The 20,740-nt window shown below is 41.1% G+C and overlaps 1 protein-coding gene across 3 annotated transcripts in view; it reads right to left on the bottom strand.

The window, feature by feature from the left end:
* CRHR2 (corticotropin releasing hormone receptor 2) overlaps window positions 1-20,740 on the bottom strand; it is a 163,112-nt gene that overhangs the window by 44,314 nt on the left and 98,058 nt on the right. For all 3 annotated transcript variants that reach the window (XM_067292538.1, XM_067292536.1, XM_067292537.1), the window contains 3 exons: window positions 9,683-9,800; window positions 5,172-5,325; window positions 1,463-1,523 (listed from right to left, as the gene is read on the bottom strand). In XM_067292538.1, the coding sequence (XP_067148639.1) occupies window positions 1,463-1,523; window positions 5,172-5,325; window positions 9,683-9,800 (333 nt within the window). The remainder of the gene's footprint in view (window positions 1-1,462; window positions 1,524-5,171; window positions 5,326-9,682; window positions 9,801-20,740) is intronic.

Raw genomic sequence — 20,740 nt, forward strand, 5'->3', positions numbered from 1 at the left:
ATCACCACTATTAAAGCATATGGTGTTTTGCCTCTTCTGGGTTTCAAGGCACAAGTTTTGTTTTGTGCTGGTTAAGCTGACTAGTTCTTTCAGCTCTGTCCTAGCTTCAGCACAATGAGACAGCTCCCACACTGACCCAGCTTGTGCAAGGTAACAACTCTGAAGAACCTGACCATGAAGCAGACCCAGAATTCTGCAATCTTTTCCCTACACAGGACGAAGCAGTTCTGCAAGCACAGAAATCAAGGAAATCTGGTGACCTAAGGTTATCTCCCAGGGCTTCTTGACATGGATGCCTGAGGAAACAGGTTCCAAATGAAGTTTTTACTGACATTTTGAGACTGAAAATGTGATTTCTGCTGCGTGATTACTGTAGGCAGGGCTGAGATTACACAAAACTTTTCAATCAATCAGTGAAAGGTGTCCAGGTGTGGCCAGTATGCATAACCCCTAGATTATGATCATGGTCACCACTAAGGCTACAGAAGAGAGACTGGTCAAGGATTCAAACATTCATGGGGAGTATGGAAGATGGACTTAATAGGACAGGACAGAATTCCTCTCTTCTTAATGTAGATGCCTTCAGCATGGATGCCCATAGCTGAGCTAGTCATCCTATCCATCACCCTTATTGTCAGGAGAGAGAAATAGTGCTTGGAAGTCTAACTCATCCAACCTACTTGGTACATCTCCTTCAGCATGAGATGAAGCACACCCTTGTTTTGACTGATCACTGCTAGTCATAAGAGACCACTGATTAGTGCAGATGGTGAGACCTACGAGGCAGACGCTAAAGTTTAATCAGATGAGCTCCAGACAGAAAGACAGGGTAGTGACGTGACAAAGAGACTCACAGAGAAAAAGATTTTTTAAGGTTAGAGAGGGAAGCTGTATGGGATCAGATAATAGACATCGATCCAGAAACTAGCAAAAAGCACAATCAGAGCCAAATCTGACCAGTATTGATGTTTGGGGGGAAAAAAACAAAGCACAGATGCCTCTTTATCTCCTGTACTATTCAATTTTGTGCACTTGTTGCTTCCATTTGGGAAAGCCAGAAACAGAAATGCAATAAATTCCAGGCATAAGACTGTTATTGGCAGACTGAAAACTGAATCCTGCACACCCAGGAGGCTAAGTCCTTTAAGCTCAATGGCAATTTTTACCAAGGCCATACCCATGCAAAACTCCCATAGAAGGAGACGACCCTGATTGTAAATCATGTATAAAGCTATGAAATGAGAACTTCAGGGTTTGGACAAGGAGATCTGGGAGAGGCTTTATATTTCCAAGAGTTCATTCAACCAGGGCTCTGAACTTTGAGATGGTTTCAGTTTGAATGGAATGATTTGACCTCTCCTTTTTCCTATATCAGCCTCATTTCTGAATCATCAGTTCAACCTGGATGCATTTGCTAATCTATTTAGAGCGCTATATAAATGCAAATGTTAATATCACTTACTGTTCATTTTCATAATATAGTTTGCCAATGGCCCAGGCAATGATGATTGGGCAAGGAATACCTGCAACAACAGCAAAAAATCAAGAGTTAATCACAATCGAGGTATATATGGATGAATTAGATGTAGATACAGATTTATATAAAGATAGGAGAGTCTTGGCTAATGGACTGGAAGACTCTAAAGACAACTTATCATATCTTAGCTGATATATCTGAGACATTGCAATTGCTAAAACCTCTTTATGTACAAAAAAAATTCACCCCAACAAGAAAAAAACCTCTGGTATCAGTAAGACAAGTTAATACATTTCTTAGCAAACACACACATATATGCCTCTATTTCCACATAAGCAACCGATCAGAACTGTTTTGCTGACTTACAGGAAATTTTCGTCCCTTTTAATTTTCCTGCAGTTGATATGGCAAAGTCTTAAAGACAGCATTGGGAGATGCATGTTGTTTAGGTTTTTATTTTCCAGTCTGCAAGAAGCTTGTAAATGTATTGGGCTCTTCGGATGAAACCCATTTTCAACATTTTAGTGGGAACTTCTGTACTTGAATCTTCCCTGTGAAACAGGATGATGGGAAAGAATCTCTTGATATCTTGCTATATGTGCATTCATTTGTTTTTTGCCCTCTCTAAACCATCCAGTTTCTTTTAGCCTTTTATATGTTATTCTGCTTCCTATGATATGCAGTGTGTTCTGTCCCTGCATCTAAGTTCTTATCAAGCCCATGCATTTGCTTTATAAGGCTCGCTTTCTCAGTTGTATTTAGAAGTTTTACAGTAAACACACCAGCACTCCCTGAGAATGCAATACTATTGCGGTAGATGAGGTGCATTTGTACACTTCATGTCTCTGCAGCGCCACTTCCTCTGCTTTTCATTTCTATTATTATATAAATCTCAACTGTTACTTCAGTCTCATATCCAGAGCCTTGACCTTGCTGTTCTAGGCCTTCAGAGTCCAGCTGGTTTCAAGGGGAAGACCTTCTTGCTGGAGTAGAAAATTGGAGGTGAGCAAAAGTCAGGAAAGCTGACCTTCCGACACAAACCTTTTGCGGGAAACAGGGCCTTTTTCAACCATGCATTCCCCAGGTGAAGTCTGGATTTATGTCAGAGTTGGAAGAGGAGAGTTTCCTGTCTGCATTTCCCCTTTACCTTTAACCTGTCACCTCACTCAGGCAAAAAACAAACAGCAAAACAAACATCTCCAGCTCCATTCCTCATTCCAGCTCCCAGATTCATGTCCCTCTGAAATCATTGCTACTCTAAGGCTAATGCACAGGCAGAGGCCCAGATTCAAGGACCCTCACTGGTACCTGCTTCTTTCCCACTGGAAGCAACATGACTTAAGCCCTCATGTAGGAGCCAGTATGGCCAGGTATCTAACCCTGCCCAGTTGTTGTCTCTTCTGTTGGAAACGAAGGCTTTAAAGAGATGAAGAAGTATGGAAACAGCACTGCAAAACAGCAGGGATGGGACTGAATTGCTGAGTAGTCATTTTAACCTCAGCAAGAATCGTAGTACAGTTCTGATTTCCTGCCCCATAATGGTGGGGCTCTTGTGCCCTGTAAGTGATTATATTGTCTCCTTTCTTGTTCATCAGTGACTCACAGTCAGGTGCACTTTGTTCCCTCATGCCCTTGCTAGTGAACATGAACAGTATAGCCATATCCTTTCTGCTGGAGAAGAGAATTTTACTTTTCCTTGTGAAGGAAAATCAGGGAATTGAGAATGAAGATGGTAAAAGATGAAGCATATGGGAAGGCAAACCCAAGCCCAAAAGCACTCAAGAGGGTGAGAGGAAAAATATATTCTGCACACAGCACTCCTGCATTTGTAAGCAGAGACCAAGAGGTCCCTGGGTGAGATAGAGAGATAAACTTCAGGGCACCAATCCAGTCAGGAGTTTGAGAGAGCTGTGTAAGCAGTCGATTTTCCAGTTTGGTGACAAAATTGAAAAATGTTGAAAAAAATCTGAATCAATTCCCCACGTAAACATTTTCTTTCTACTGTAATAACTCTACTTTCCTCCCATTCCATATTGGATTGAATGACATATTTTGTTTTTAAAGCATTTTCTGCCTTTAGAACTGAAATTCAATTGCTCAATTCTGAAATGAAGCAGCATTTCTGAATAAAATGCCATTCTACCTTTAGAAAAGAAAACCTTTGTGATCTTTTTTCCACCCTTCTTTTTTCAACAGAAAAGAATTGACAAATTCACTAGTTCTGCTTGACCCCAGATTTTACATTCAAGAGGACAAGCTTCCTCCAGGGGGTTTGTTTTGCCAAACCCCTCCTGGCTAAGTCCAAACCATGGAAATGCTGGGTGGAAAGGAGCTTTGAGAGTCTCTAGTCCAAAATCCTGATCAAAGTAGGATTATCACTAAAAATATATCAGCTCAAACATGGCTTTGCCTTTCTGAATGTTGAATACCTCCAGGGTCAGAGATTCCACCACTTCTCCAGGTCATCTGTTCCAGTGTTGTATTACCTTTCTGGTGAAGAAATTTTTTCCTAATGTTCAATGTGAACCTCCTAATTTGAGATTTGTGGCCATTGCCCCTTGTTATACCATCTACTACTACTAAGAAGAGTTTGGCTCCATCATCTTTGTAACTGCCCTTAAAAATATTTCTAGACACTTATCAGATCCCTCCTTAGCCTCCTGTCTGCCAGACTAAACAAGCTCAGCTCCCTCAGCCTCACTTTATATGTCCTGTCCTCTAGACCCTTGACCACTTTAGTAGCCTTCTACCAGGTAAACTCCAGTTTTTCCACTTCCCTCTTGACCTAAGAGGCCCAAAACTGAACACAGTATTCTAAAAGGTGGCCTTAGAAAAGCTGAGTAGAAGGGATTAGTAACTCAGTCTGCTGGCCACTCTCCTAGTGTAGCCATATATGTGGTTACCTTATTCAAGATGAGAGGGCACTTCTGGCTCATATGCAGCCTGGCATCCACTGTAACCTTCAGGTCCTTTTCAGTAGGGCTGCTACTCTGCCAGGTGGTTCCCAGGCTGTACTGATGGACCAGCCAATATTGATGCAGCTAGGGAAAAGGAGCAGCCTTTGCTCTAGCCCAGGCTGGTACAGCAGAAATGAGGTAACAGGGCAAGAAGAGAGTCATTTTTCTGTCTTTGAGTAGCCACAGGGATAGTACAAAGAGGACCTGTGAGCCCTGTTAAGGGATGTTTTCTAGGAACAAACCCTTCAGCAGCCCAAAAGACAGCTATAAGACTGGACTGGCAGGTAATTAGGCCTCTCTTCTAGTCAGATTGTCACTTAGAAGTGTCTCATCTGTCTCTTGAGACTGTAGTCCACAAGGCATGGACAGTGTCTCTTCTGATTCAGGCTGTGTTGAGCAGCAGTGTATAAGGGGATGTGATCAGTATTTTGCTGACCAAAGTGAAAGGGAGAGGGTATGAACTGCTGCATTCCCAAAATGCTGAGCCTGGGCATTCTTTTTCTTTTCCTTCCTTAAGACCAAGTACCTCAGGATCTAAATGAAGAAGATAATAGAAATCCATGTCATCACCACCATGAAGAACTAAATCTGATCTCATGTTGTTCTGACATGAAGTTGGGTTTGAATGTCAGATTTCACCACACTGGGATTTTTCAAGTTTATTTTTCCTGGTCTTGTTTTTATCACTTTAAGGCCAGGCACCATGTAACACCATTTTAAATGTGCATGGCACTTACACCATCCTATGAAGAGAAAGACCCATTTCCGCAGCTTATCGGTGGAGTAAGTCATTACTATGGCAGTGTGTAAGTAGCATCCTTCCACAAACATCCAGAAGAAGTTGGTCACCACAAAATAATTGTACACAGTGGTAATACACCGACACCAAGGCTGGAAAAGAAAAAGAAAAGAGTATTTTAAAATCATGGTGAGAACATTTCAAAAAATCTATTCTAGCTATCGCTTAAAAATAAATGGTAAGTCTTTCAAGGAATGCAGAATTATACCAGTGACTTGGAATCAGAATATCTTATGTGCTGTCTGGACATCCGCAGCTACGTCCATGACTTTCTGCAGAGGACTGGCTTTGGCCACAACATGCAGGATCACCTGTACCTGAGCATGTCTGGAAAGTTAACATGCCGTAAGGCACGTCCACACCAACAGCAGTTTGAGAAGCAGCGTGTGGAAAGAAGGCAAGAGGCAGGTCATATGACTAGAGATGATCTTTCAGAGAGGTACAGCCATAGCCCAGAGTCATATCCAAAGATAGCATAAGAGTCTAAGTATGTCTTAGGCAGTGTAACCCACCTGTTGAGCAATTGGAATAAAATATAAGATAGAAGTTAGTATCACTGGCTTGCCTCCTTTCCACTGAATGGAAGAAACACCACCGGCATTTAAAATAAGATGTTTTACTTCACAGCTCTTCTTTTGTCAACTGCTTAATCTCTATTCCCGCCGTTAATGCTTCAGTTTGTAAGTCACATCACTGTACCTCTCGCCTCTGAATTCTGTCATATTATCAGTAGGATTTTTTGGTCAGGCTCAACTTATCTTTAAAGGCAGCTTTTCTAACAGCCATGCAGTAACAACACAGATGTGGAATAGATGATTAAGTATAGAGAGGTAGATGATAATATCACATGATAAATCACAGGTAACTACTGATGGGAATTTCCATAGTGCTTCGCATAGAAGTCTGGGAAAATTGCTTTCTGACCAAGCAGGCATTCAGTATATGCAGGCATTTGGTATAGTCCCTGAAGTGTGACATTAATTACCTATGTTAGCTGAAATCATTCATGTCATTTTTGGTCTTATCATTCTCCATCCTTTTAATTGACACTGCTAAAGCGTTTTAAACTGACACCCTCAGTTAGTTTTGTCTAGGACTTCAAATTCATGAGGTATTGATGATATCTAGGTAACCAACACAGCAGCAGATACCCGCTCAAACCCAGCAACATTTTGTGGACTAAGAATTTATTGGATGAAAAACACACTTATGAAATGATTGCCCATTCATAAGTTGTGATCATTTCTGTTTATTGATCAGCAATAAACAGAAAAGAACTTTCAGATGTGTCAAAATAGTGTATCAAAACATTTCATTTCCACATTGTTTTATCAAGATTTGAAATTTAATTTGACTTGATCTTTAAAATAGAATTAAAAAACAAAACAAAAAAATCAAAAGAAGATTAAATACTTTGTTTTGAAACAAAGTTTGCTTCAAAATGAGTAAAATTATCTTTGTTTCTCCATCTGGCCTGATAAAGGGGGAAAAAAAAACCCACGAATCAAAACCACCCTCGTTTTGATTAACAGAAAACAAATATTTGGACCCCATTCCTGACTGGCCACAAAACAAGTAAAACCAGGTTTCCTAGGGGTTTGAGTCACATACTTGATTTTGCTGTCTGAGAAGGTATGAGGATGAATTAAACCTTTTGCTGCAGTTAGATTACTTAGGAGGCCTCAGTCTCATGTACATTCTCTGATGTCTGGACTCATGTTCCACTCTTTCCCTCATGTGCAGCACTTACATGATTTTTCTCCTCTCCACAGATGCCTATTTTTACAAGAATTGTAAAAGCTTAATTATCTCTGAGCCTCTTGCTCTTTTGTCAGACCTGAGTGAAATTGGCTAGTGGGCTCTGAAGCTAATAGGACACAGATGGACAAATACACATAAAGGTAGTGGGATTTCTCTTTGCCTCATTTCCACAGGAAACGAGAACAAAATGAATTTTTGAGCAACTCTGCACAATTCCTTTTGGAGTTGTGGATTTATTATTATTGAATAATAAACCCAATTAGCAGAACTCATTAATTTCTACCATTTCATTTATTTGACTGAGGATACCTGTTCCCCACACAGTATCCATCATTAGGCTCTAGATATCTTCAGCAATTCCCCCTTCTTGATTTATTAACATAAGCACTATAACTTCATGCATAATGTTTCCATGTTGAGTCCTTGATGCTTCTGTTCCTGCATTTAGTCTCCACTGATCAGCACAGAAGAGATCACATCATTAGCTGGCACAAATGATGCTGCACCCATTGATTTCAGTGGTGTCATCTTCATTCTGATTTATATCACAATAAGAACATCAACAAACTTACCATCAAGCTTGCAAAAGCACCTTCCCCAAAAGACTGCAGTGTTCTACAGAGAACAGATTAATACAGGGAAACTGAGGCATGAGAGGATCTGTCTTTATATTTGAACATTTATATTTTCCTTGGTGCTCTATGGCCACATTTTAAAAGGCATTTGAATGCCTGAATCCAGCTTATTTGCTTAAATAAGTGAAAAATCCAGTATCAAGATTTACAGTATTGTCATCACAGTAAACCAAGCAGCATACAACTGTCAACAATAAAGCTCATATACCTCCATCTTCTATAGCCTGAAAATGTCAAAAACACAGACAAAGTAACCAGTGAATTAATAGCAGCAATATCTATTCCTTCTTAAAGGATCATCTGCTTGAATAATAATACAGAATTATGCATAGGTGCCTTAAAAAATCTTAGAGTCTTAGAATTCTTTTTATTTAAATACTGAAGACTTTTCTATCTGTTTTTATAAACTATGGGATCAAAGTTCAGATGCCAAATCTAACATTTGAATAGTTAACCAACGATGATGAATGGCCAGCAGACATTAAAATGTATGGATCTCCAGGCTCCTGAGGTAGTTTTTCACACCTACAGGACTAATTCTTCCATGAGTGGAGCCACGCTGACTGACATTAGCAATGATTCCAGCTCATACTCTGTGGGCACTTCAGGTCATCCGCTTTCCAAAGAGAAAGAGTATGCAGGGTGCATGTGAGTGTGTTTGTGCGTGTGTGCGTGTGTGTGTTTGTAGCACAATGGCCAGTTTTTCTTGATTAGGGAGGAAGTTGTCAGGTGGACAGCCCTAAAAGGAGAATACTCTACCATAAGAAGTATAATATGTCACTTTAATAAATCAAGAAGATTTATTCCCCAAGAAAATGTAGAACCCTGGAGAAAAAGTGAGTGATACTTTTAATCCACTCATATTACTGGGTGACTCAAACAGAGGTCCATTACAATACTTACACAGGGACTCATTCAATAATGACCCTCACTCAAATCAACATGTGAACTGGGAGTTACTTGAATGAACACGAAACAGCATGGAGAGTAAGTGAAATGGGAGCATGGTGATGTGCTGAGTTCCTCAAGAGTGCTCAATGCCATGCAAAGAAGATGCCATGCTCTTTGCTCACTTCAGCCCTCCAACTTTTTTACTGTGTTGGTCTGTCCTCTCCCTTGAATTGTCTCTAACTCTTAATCACCCCTTAGAAAGCTGATTTAGCTCACTATGCCAACAGAAAACTCTTCCTTGATTTTTTTGTTGGCTGGGTTAGTTTTCCACCAGTTCAGTGAGTTCAGTCTCCATGGGTTCAATCATCCCGAAGGGGTTAAGAAAAGGACCAAAGAGAGTTCAAGGGAAGCAGCAGGAGATGGAATGAAGTATTTAGGGCCCTAGAGGAATGAACCATCCCTTTCTGTGACAGGGAGCTGCTGATGGATGAAACCCAACTCACTTCATCCTCAAGGCCAGCACTATGAAGACATGATTAGCAGAAAAGTTGAATTTTGTTAAAAATAAATAAATAAATATATATATACATATATATCAAGAAGCAAAAAATGTACTGAAACCATTTCAGTGGTGTTTCAGGACTACTCATTTTCTTTAGAGTCCAACTGACTCAGAGGGCAAGGTGCCTGCTGTCATTAGACAAAATAGCTGACTCAGAGCCTGGACAGCCAAATCAATTATTTCTGTACCCTGTTCATTAAGGTGACGCCCTCTCTGAAGTGAATGCTTACCCCGCATGAGTCCCCATCACAGCAAGAAGCTCTGACAAAAACATTCAAGAACCACTAAATTTAGTGTCTCTCACTGTACTGTGTCTCGTAGTATATAAATTTGGAAAGTATCTACAGTCAATGAAGATAAGAGAGAAGAATTGTGCTAGGGGGCGGAGATTTTGATGTTAAACAACAGAATGCTGATATTCCGTAATGAGGAAAGAAATTAAAATTTAGCACATTTTTTCATCTTTTTGAATTTACATCACAGTTGCCCTGGGCATGTGGATAGGTGCCCTTTGCAATATTTTTATCAGTTGAACAAATTCAGCATCCCCCGCCTGCCTGCAAACTGCATGACAAATACATGCTGTACCCAAGCACTTACTTCATTGCTTTCGTGTATGTTGTGATCAATCATTTGAAGCAGAAACCACATCACATTCCTCAGGATGAAGGTGGTGATCAGGTTCCAGTGGATAATATTCCGCAGGCATCTGATACTCCTAAACAGAGGAACGCATTTAAGTCATCATATATAATGAATATACATACACACACAAATGTGTATATAAAATAAACAAGCTAATCAGTTCACTTGAAAAAAATCCTCATGGTTTATCCCCATCCATTACTTCTCATACACTGTGGAATAGGAGATTCTGCTGTCCAATGGGACAGCAATAACAGTCTATGTAGCTGTCTATTGCTCTTTTCTCTACTGGTAAACAGCAGGTTTGAATCCCATTCTCTGGTTCAGAGGGTACAGCTAGTGGCACAGCCAGCAACAATGCCAAAATTTGGTCTCTGCAATGCAGTTACGATCCAAACAGATGATGTAAACATAAAAGAGTTGCAGAGGGATGCCAAAATATGTGTTTCTTCTCCTTGTCAAATATCTTTCTTCTAGAAACCATGCAGCATAACAAAGACATGCACAGCAATTTGTCTTGCTAACTTGAGGAGTTCCCTTTGACAAAATGAATTCAAGCTAGTGAAATGGGAGCTAATGGAAACTCCCAGAAATTCAAATGGTCATTTTGTCCCTGGTTATCATTGTGTGGTTGCAACCTGCCACCCCTACCGAGTCTATTACAATGTCAACTAGAATTGGTAAGTCCAAAAACAACAAGGCTGTAGCAGAGTCTGTTGCACTGTTCACAGAAGGAGGTTTGGTGACAAATGTCCACTGTGGAGTGACAGAAACTGGAACACCTTGCATTTGGTGATTCTCTCTCTCTAATGACTCAGACAAGCCAGGCTGTGTGAAGTTCAAAAGTTCTCAGACCCATTAATGCAATAGGAGAGCAGGGAGTGCCTAGTTCCCAAGCCAGCTTTCGGTCTGCTCCACCATACTTCCTTAAACAATGGAGAAGAGCTGTTTATTCCCCTTCACAAGAATATATTTGTGTATGTTCTTTCTCCTTCCACAAACCTCTTCTGGAATGCAATGTAAAATAGGAGCACCCATTCTACAATGATTTGAGGCACAGTGCCATAAAACAAAAGAGATGACATCTTAAACACTGTTGGCTGCTCAAAATGGATCCAGGAAACAGCTGGTGCATGGTGCTGGTGCTAGCAACTAGAAGCAGCACTGAAGCTAGACAGTAAGTTACTCATTAAAGATTTAATCATCCGAGGCAAGATCTTCTCATTCTTTGTGAAGTGGTAAAGGAAGGCGAGAGCCAAGTCACAGTTTCAGAGTTACAGAATGTTCAATTAAATGATCTTTTCCCAGCTAAACACAAAACACTCCAGTAGTAAAATTACTTCAATGGGTACAAATAGCCAGTGTGTTTCATGGGATCATCAGGTTAGGGTTCTGCATTTGGCATATTGGTGTCCCTGCTTGCAAAGAAAGCTGTCAGATAACACGGGAGAAACACAGAATGTGGTGTTTTCAAATCTGCTCAGTTGTGACTGATGATTGTTGATCCCAGTGACATCAAAGATTCCTTAAAAACAGAAGGCACAATCCAGTGACCAATTTTGCTATTGTGTCAGGTCTTTTGTATGACAAACAAACCAGCTTCCTTGATAACAAACATCAGTTTATTACCATAAAACTCTCATTGCCCTTTTCCCAGGATCTGATTAGTCAGTCTTAGGGCCAGAAAAATTCTGTTATCTCCTTCAGCCTCACAAATCTCTCCAAGATTTTGTTGTAATCCAGCAAGAAACAAATGGAAAACCTTCCACATATGAGATACTGAAGTTTACAGAAAAATGCTTAGAGGTATAATCCTACTAAGTCAATGTCAAAACAGCTACTGAGTTTAACAACTCAGGCTATAGGCATGAAACCTGTATTTGGTTTTTCAGAGCCTTGATGACTCACAACTGGAGACAATTTTGAAAACAGTTCTCCAGCTGCTCAGATTCATTCATTTTTATATAGGCTACAAAACCAAAGGGCATTATTCTCAGTGTAACCTGTGCTACCAGGGAACCTGTCAGGGACATGGCTCACTCTGAGAACTTTACTTCTAACAAAAAGTTCTAACAAAAGGTTCGTGGTTAGGCTTTCCAAGAAACTAGGCAGCCAGCACCTACTGACATTCATGCTGAAATGGACTGAAATACCCCAGGAACTCATTTGGCTCTGGACAGATTTTAAAAAATGCTATTAAGGTCCGTTGTCTGTTGATCATTCTGTACAGAAATGTCCTGTGGCTGGCTGTTGTTCATCTAGATATCTTGTTCACTCCTTTCTGGTTAAGGATTAGCAGGTTAAGGAAGGAGTTTGAAATACTGCTTTGGGGGGAAGAAGGAGGCAGAGGACTAGAAACTGAGGAAATTCAAGTCAAACTGTAGAGTTGTTGGCATGAAATTAATTGCTTTTGAGAGCTCTAACAACAAAACAGATCCAGAGTACTTTGGCACCTTAAGATATTTCTAGAGAAAGAGAAATAAAACAGTGGAAAACAAAAAATCCTTGCTACATCTTTCAGATCTAGTTCAATCATTGCATACTCTGGAATATCATTAAATCCACCAGGAAAAAAGACTTGACCCTCACAAGACACAGAGCAGGACACTGGACTGGCCAAAGAAGCAAAGAGAACCAAACCAATAGTTGTAGACCTTTTGGTTCAGTTCCTAAGAAGAGCTTTTCCCTGCATTAGGATCCTAGTCCTCAAAATCACGTTCTTTTCTGTGTCTTGGAATGTAAAGATAACCTCAGCATTTATCGGCCTCATGATCTCTGCCCTCCTTACTACTTCTCTGCTCACGGTTTCCTCTTCTTTGCCCATCTGTCTGCATCTAGCCATTGGCTTTTGTTTGGATTGCAAGTTGCTTGGGACAGAGGACATGTTTTAGTAATGATCAGCACCAAGAGCAAGAAGGTCTGTTTTTGTTGGGAACTCCAAGGCTCTACAGATAATCATGACAATCAAGACTCCTCCCTCTGTTTGGAAAAGCCATGTTGTGCTGAGGGAAGATGTATTCCTGGTGTTAAAATTAAGTACAAGCCTAAATGTGGCCAGCAGCTGGAATTTACAGAGATGAGGCCCGCAGCCTTGTCAAATGAAGTTTTGGACTTGAAATATGGGCAGCTGGTTCCCATGTCCCACTACCTTTAGGAAAAGCCTAAAGTATAGGCTTATAGTATAGTAAAAATACTTTGGGTATTAGCAACTCAGCACCATGGCCTCATTCCCCTTCTGAGACACTCCATGCATGACACAGCTGATAAGTAGATGCTTTGACCTGTTAAAGAGCTTCATGTTTTTGGGGCTAATGGAGCAAGGCAGAAAAGGCTGCAAAGCAAACCTTTTGCTTTCCCAGCTGTAGCCTCTCCCTAGCCACATTCCCTGCCACATTGCTGCTTTGGCAAAGCACCACAAACAGGTGAGGCGTAGCAAGTACTTTTGTGATGTCTGGACCATTACTCTTCTGGTGTTAAGAACAGTTAGTATCTTAATGGAAACACAAGTACAGTCAGGCTGAGAAACACACCTTTGAAAGTGCTGCAGAGTTTCTCAGTGGCCCAGGCATTGAGGTGACCCCAGGCACAGAATGGTTTTAACATTTTCCTTAATTTTTTTCTTTTTTTCTTTTTTCTTTTCATTTAGTGAAAGTCCCAACTAGAAACCCAAAGTTTTTGTTGTTGCTGTTTGTAGAAAGCCCAGAGCACATGGTTTTTGTTTGTTTCTGTATCCTAACTACTACTAGCGCAGAAATTGAAGTGGTGGTGATGCAATTCATAGCCAAAGGCAAGAAAAGTATAGAAATAACTATGTCGGATTCGTACTGGGAAGGGAGAAACAAGAGGGTTAATATAGCGTGTGGAGGCTGCAGGGCACAGCAGCCGAGGAGTGCAGCAAAGTCAATTGATACAACGAGGGAAGATCTCTTCCTGGCCGCCTGAGAAAGCTGCTTTTGCTTACAGCCATTGTCAGTGAACATTGTTATCATTACCTAGTATAGGAAAGGCTTCCAGAGGGATACCGACTGAGAGAAGGATTCATGATCTGGGAACAAATGCCTTCCACTCACCACACACACACACACACAGCCCCATAGGAGGCATTAGTTTCAACTCTACAGCAGAATGTTAGACACAAAGAAGCAATTAAGATGAAAGCAAACATACCTCTTGTTGGCCCTATTAATTAGTGAATCAAAAAACAGGTGCATGGTGGGAAATTACATATAATGACCTCTTTATTTGATTTGAAAACAGACCATGTTTCAAGCCCAAATATCATTGTCTGGCTTGATATCATACCACTGGCATCCTGAGTTGCTTGTGCGGTATGTCGTAACTGGGCTTCCATGCTAGGAACAATAGCTGCAAATGAAAAGAAAGCAAAATTCTCCCACAGGTGACTGCAGCCTGTGTCAGAGGTGGGCAGAAAGAGTTTCTGCCTGTTGCAAGAGAAAGGACACTCTGCTAATTAATTCAGTGAAATGACCTCAATCGTATGAATGCATATAGAAAGTAGAGATTTAGCAAATCCATTCTTTTGATTTGGGAAATGCTGAAGCCTGAAAAAGCATGAAACACGATCAATTCTTTCTATACAAGTGGCCTCACTGATTCAGGAATGGATATCTATAAAAGGGTTTCTAAAATAGCACTGGTAAAATTCAAAATAGCCTTCCTGTTGATTCATGGTTTTTTCTTCTCTATCCATACAGCGTTATTTTTCCTCTGGGATGTGCAGAGCTATTATTTTCTGATTCAAAGTATGACATAAATAATTAACATTAGCAATCATAATAATGTGCCAGCATGGTCAAATGCTAGCTGAGTTAGTAGAATCATCTGCATGGAATTAATTGCAAATGATAACTTTATTAAAGGAGCTTGGAAACCTTCTATTAATTCATGTAGGATTCCATTAATAATGATGTTCAGTTAAGACTTCTGTTCCATTCCCTGTCTGAAAACAGCTGTCAGGAGAAATCTGAGAGCACTTTCCTGGAGTCCTTCCCATTCCATAACTGTTGAACAAGCAGGAAGGGCAGTCTTGGACTATACTTAAAAAATATATATGCTTCCCTTTCAGCTTTTTCTAGGACAGGCAAAGCTCGTGGACAAGCCATAAATGGCATAGAGTGGGAAGAATACCTAACCGCAAACTATTTCCGAGGCTGTGTGCCTGTTATGGCCTATTTGCTATCATCCACATGGAGGCCCCCCCTGAGGTCTTCATGGTTTCCCCTGTATGTTTTTGATTGATCAGTGCCTGTATTCTGGTACTCCTAATGCTCACAGATGGGAAAAGCAGCTGGAGAGGTTGGCAAGGAAATGAGCTTCTTGGTGGCAGTTGCCTAGGAGAATACAAATATTCCCACATGAAAGGCAAGGAGCACTTTCAAGGGAAAAAGAAAAGCCAAGAAGAGAAAAATGGCTTCAATATGAGGGTGGGGGCAAAATGCTCAGGCGAAGAAGAGAAGCAGCTACTCCTGTCAGTGTTTAGGATGTACTTAGACCCCCAAAACAAACCCATTGTGGAGCCATCTGTGCTCCACTAAGCCTTTTCCAAAATTTATTTCTCTTGCATTCCAGCCAACTTTTAATCACAGGACACAGGGGATTCTGCTTGCTTTGGCCACAAAGACTTAAAGCACTTACATTTCTAGGGTGGAAAGGCGGCAGAAAACACTACATAGAAGAGGACCACAGGCAGGACAACCCTAGGGCAAGACCAGACCGACTGCATTCATTGTCACCAGTGTTTGTACCTGGGACTGTAACGGCTGCGTAGCATTTTGAACAGGGGTCAAAACCAGCCCTCTGCAGACAGTGATGTGTTAACTGGCCCTAGGGGACACATCCAAAGCATGCCACTGGGGCATGGAGAGGGAGATTTCTTTCCCTATGGACGAATCAGAGCTAGCCCAAGGCAAATAGAAGTATTGTCTCTGCTTGAGAAAGACTGTACTTTACTGCTGTTCGTGACAGGGAGGTGCAAACAGGGAGAGGAGCATCTAGTCACCCAACAGACATGGGCCTCTCTGCACAGGCATTTGACCAGTGCAGATCAGCAGCACGAGGATCCTAAGTCTTCCAGGACAACCTCACCCTCCAGGCCAGATGTGTCAGAACAAGAGATTTCTTACAAGAGCTGTAGCAATGTGCTGCCTGGTGGGAAGATGTTGCTGCAGCCGGAAGGGTAAGTCTGCTGTTTGGTACCTGACCATTCATTTGCTGAGGGAGTGGAGAGGCAGGATGAGCTACAAGATCCCAAACTGCATGAGAACTGGGTTTTATTCTGAACTCTGCTGTTGGGTGACCTTGACTTAAGTCACTTCATTTTTCAGCATCAGGGAAATAATAGTTCCAGCCTTTCTCAGCTGTCCCAAACCGAATACCCCTGATCAAGGAAGAAAAGCAGGGCTGGGCCTGCTTTATGATGGAGAGGACAGCAATAGGAAATAACAGGTTTTGTAGGCACCTGCCCAAAAGCAAATGGTAGACACAGAAACCAACTGCACTGAAAGACTATTTAGAGGCAAGGAGGATTTTACAACTCTCTTGCAACATTTTCTGAGAGCTACCGCTGAGATGAAAGCAAGGAATCCCTTCTCTTTACTTTGCTTTACTGTGTTTCCTGTTATTACTGTTTTACTCTTAGTGACTTAAAGTAAAAGTCTTCACTGCATTTTTTTTCCTTACATGATTGTTATAAAAAAGAAAAGAGCTAATGAAGTCTGGAGTCTGGGTAAATCATAGAATAACTTAGGTTAGAAGGAACTCTTAGCGGTCTAGTCTAAGCTCCTTCTCGGAGAAAGGCCAACATGAAAATAGATCAGGTTGCCAGGAACTTGTCCTGTCAAGTCTCTAAGGATGTAGATTCAGCAGCTTCTCTAGGACTCAGCTATAATGCCTGACCATAATTACGGTGAAAAAATTCTTACTTATGTCCATCTGGAATTTCCCTTTCTAGAACTTTTGATCATTGTGTCTTGTCTTTCCCTGCACATTGCTGAGGTGATTCTGGCTCAGTCTTCTCTATAATCAGCCTTAGACAACTGAAGAAATGCACAAATCTAACTTTCAAAACAGCTGTAAGAGTAGCAAAGCTGAAACAGGAAATGGTTAGGAAGAATAAAAGAGAAAAGAAAATGAAGAATTTAAAATTGAAAAGATTGGGGTCACTAAAGAATAGAGACTCTCTTACACCCTTAATGGAAACTATGAAAGGAAATTCCCAGGCAAAGCTTATTTAGTGCATGACTGACCAACTGAATTGCTTCCCATTGTCCCAATGGCACTCAGTGTCCACATGCACCCATACCTACCCCTTGGTCTCTTTCTGATTTTCAAGATTAGCAGATAGGCCCTGGCAGAGATGGGAGGCTGCAGAAAGCACAGGACAGTTTTTAGATTCCCAAGATGAGCATAAGTTGAGCTGAGGTGGGGTTGCTGAGAGGTGTGCAGCAGGAGATATCTGTGTGCCCGGTAGCAAAAAGTAGTGAGGGAGAAGAATAAATGAGAGTTCAACAAAAGAAATCACAATTGTGATGTGTCTACACATAATTTTTTTTAACCCCTGAGCAATATTTCTACCAGTGAACAATAGAAGGCAGAGCCTTTCCCTTGGTTCTGTGGCAGCTGGAGTTACATAGCTTGCATCCGTACACCTAACCTCTCTTCCAAATGGCTGCAGCCATACTTTCTGTTGGAAAACCTAGACTTTGAGAATTGCAGATACTGTCTGGAAGAATGCTAGTCAGCACAGGTCACAGTCTGCCTAGGAGTGTGCTGAAAATAAACAGTATGGATAATCACAGGACAGTGCATCAGCCTGTGCCCTTGTCCTATTCAGTGTACAAGGAGAGACATTGCTCCTGAGAACTACATGGTTAAATATGGGCTAACTGAAACCTAATCACGGATACTGCCATCTAAGAATATGGCTCCAGTCTTGATTGCTCTTCCACCGGAGAAATTCCCTCAGTATATTTTCACAGGGACCAAATGAACGACCAAGTTAGAAATATATGACTTCATTTAGTACAGCACGTGCTTGTGGTTTAGCTGGTTGAAGGAGCTTTAGGAATGTGCCGTAATCCACTTTGCTAAATGGAGGTTGCTGTCAGTCATATTGAGCCAAACTGTAAATGGGGCTGTGGTGTATCTTTCTAACAGGAGCGTCCTTGCTGCCTAGGTCTGAGGTAGTCCCCAGTAACAAACTACCTTTAGAGTAGCAGGGACACAGTAAGTGGCTGCCTCCCTCTGAAATTTATCTAAGACACTGTCCTGTTGACATAGGCTGTAGTTGTAAGTCCAGACTGTGGAAGGGTGAATGGTTGCTATGAAGGGTGACCACCGCTACTGGATTGCCCAAATTAGAGTTAGGACTTCAGAAGCCAGACACTGGGAGCTGATGGAGGTTGATCTGGCTTATAGCTGCTGTTTGGGGAATATATGAGTGCACAACATGTCCTCATTTATTATCTTCTTGTGGGAATATACAAAAAAAGATCTAAAAGAAAAACAGTTTAAAATATCAGCTAGGGAATTCAAGGTTTATGGGCTTTTTGCTTATAATATAATTAACAATTGTTTATTAAATTATCTTCCTTTGCAGACACTGTGTGGATAAAACAACACAGGGAAAGCCAATGGCACTGATGCTACTATTAACACTCTCCTTGGCCTCATTTCCATCAAAATGTGTTGTGGAATATTTCATCATTTTGGCATAGCTGGCAAGAAACTCAGGGAAGAACATAAAAGATTATTTATAACCTGGGTGCTTCTTCAGCTGTCCAAATATTCATTCCTATGTTTCTAAACTTCCCCAGCTGAAGTGCTTACCGGAACCTGCTCTGCACCAAGCTACAAACAAAGGAGGCTTCCCTTCATCCCTGCCCATGTCCTTCCTATCCTTCTTCTTCCTCCCCATAGAACACCAAACCTTCTGCTTCTGCAACAACCAAACCTTCTGCAATACAAACTTCTGGAAGGTGGGAGCCAACCCCCACTCCCTTCCACACCTCCCCTGGCTGCTATCAGCTTCATGGTGATCACTGCCCAGATGGAAATGTTCCCCTGTGGTTCAAGCTGGGCACCTCCCACAGGAAGCTGCTGCTTCTCTGTAACACACAGAGGCAGTCCCTACACCAGCAACAGTATACACGCCCCATTTAAGGATGATACAAATCAGAGAATTTCCACATCTCTTGGGTTTCACTTGACACAGTAATAAGATGTAGCAGTATTCAGCATTTAGATTAGGCAGAAGAGAAGGTGGCTGGGTGCTGGACAATTACACTGGATTTTGGGAGAGATATGGATGTGCGATTCCTCTGAGAAAACCTGAAATCAAACCATTTAGTACTTAAACACCCAAATATGCATTTCTAGTGGGTAGCTCTAAACATCCAGGCTTGAAAATATCTTTTCTGATTCACCTGTCCAGAGATGCCTCAGGGCAGGTTCTTTCTTGAAGTAAGTTGGGCTCCTGAACATGATACATATCTAACACAGGCAACAAAAACTGCAAAGACAAAACTCTATTTTCTTTATTCCTTTGAGACTTTGGAAAATTTGCAAGAATTGCCCCAAATACATTTATTCATCATCAACAACAAAGGCAGAATAGAACACAAATGGGTTTTAGCTTGTTAATTAACACAGATTTAATCCTGCACAGAGCAGTTCTGTTACCTGAATTTAAACAAGTTAGTGTCTGTCTCCAAAGACATATCCTTGTGGCTAAACCCTCAGCAGCGACAGAAATACACCAATAGGAACATAGCTCAAGCACAGGATGGAACAAGGAATCCTAAGCCTTCAAAGGCCAGGCCACAAAGTCATTGAGTCATATAGTCCTTCATAAATTCCTGAAACTCTAGTCTAAAACTCCAAGTTAAGTTTTCCTCCATTACATTTGCTCCAGAACCTTGCTGCTCTGCTGATTAGAAATCACCCTCTAACATCCACTCAAGGGTCTATTCATAATGTGTCCATACCCTTTTCTTTTTGCACTAATATTGTCCTTAATTGTAAGTAGCACTTCTCTTTCTAAAGTTTATCCAACAGCGACATATTTATAGGCAGCAATCATACTCCTTGCCAACCTTAATATTTCTAGGCTACAGTACCACAATTTCAGATGCAGCTTATGAAAACTCTCACATCTTAAGAATATACCTTTCTAGGCACACTCTTAATTAGTGGTATGACTCCAGGAGTTCATGAGGGTTCTGCTTTCATCTGTGGTTTCTGTGCGAGGCTATGTACAAAGAGGGAACGTCTAGACTAAAGAACAAGTGATATAGATATGAGATGAAAAGATCTTAGTCATTGAGACAGGACACTTCAGATGGTTTCAAGCAGCACAGACACTTCAGATGTTTTGTTCTCAAAGACGACCACTTAGTATCTCACTGAATGTGTGCTTATTTACAGAGCTTCATTCATTTTCATTCCTGCCTTGCTGTTGGGAACCATACCATGGACAGAGTTCTGTCTCCAAACCAACAGCCATTACCATCCAGTAAACACATGCTGTGCCATTAACAGTATTTATAGTGAAGTTTAAAACATGCCATGTGCCTGAATCATTTTTTAAGGCCCTGCTGTGCTAACTGGCAGATGGAACTGACTTAACAAGGCTAGGTGGAAAGTCAGGAGCTGAGAGAAAATGGAGCACTAACATGCAAATTAATTCATTAATTCATTTACCTGACGTTGTGTCCTGAGACTGATTCTTCTTTTCCTTGCTCCATAATAGAAATGTATGTACAGGATGAATGTGTATTAGATCTGGAGCCTGCTCTGCTCTAATCGCACCAGATATCACATCACTTTTAAGTGCAACTCCATACTAATTGTGCAGCTCACTTACCCACTTGATATATTCCTAATACCCGCTGCTGGCCCTGATAGATGTCATATCACTCTACTCTATGAAACCTGCTCTGCACGGATGCTCTACATTTCTTCTGACAGGTTTCTACAAAGCATTTAATCAAGCTC

This window comes from Apteryx mantelli, chromosome 2 (genome assembly GCF_036417845.1).
Source record: "Apteryx mantelli isolate bAptMan1 chromosome 2, bAptMan1.hap1, whole genome shotgun sequence".
Classification (NCBI taxonomy): Eukaryota; Metazoa; Chordata; class Aves; order Apterygiformes; family Apterygidae; genus Apteryx; species Apteryx mantelli.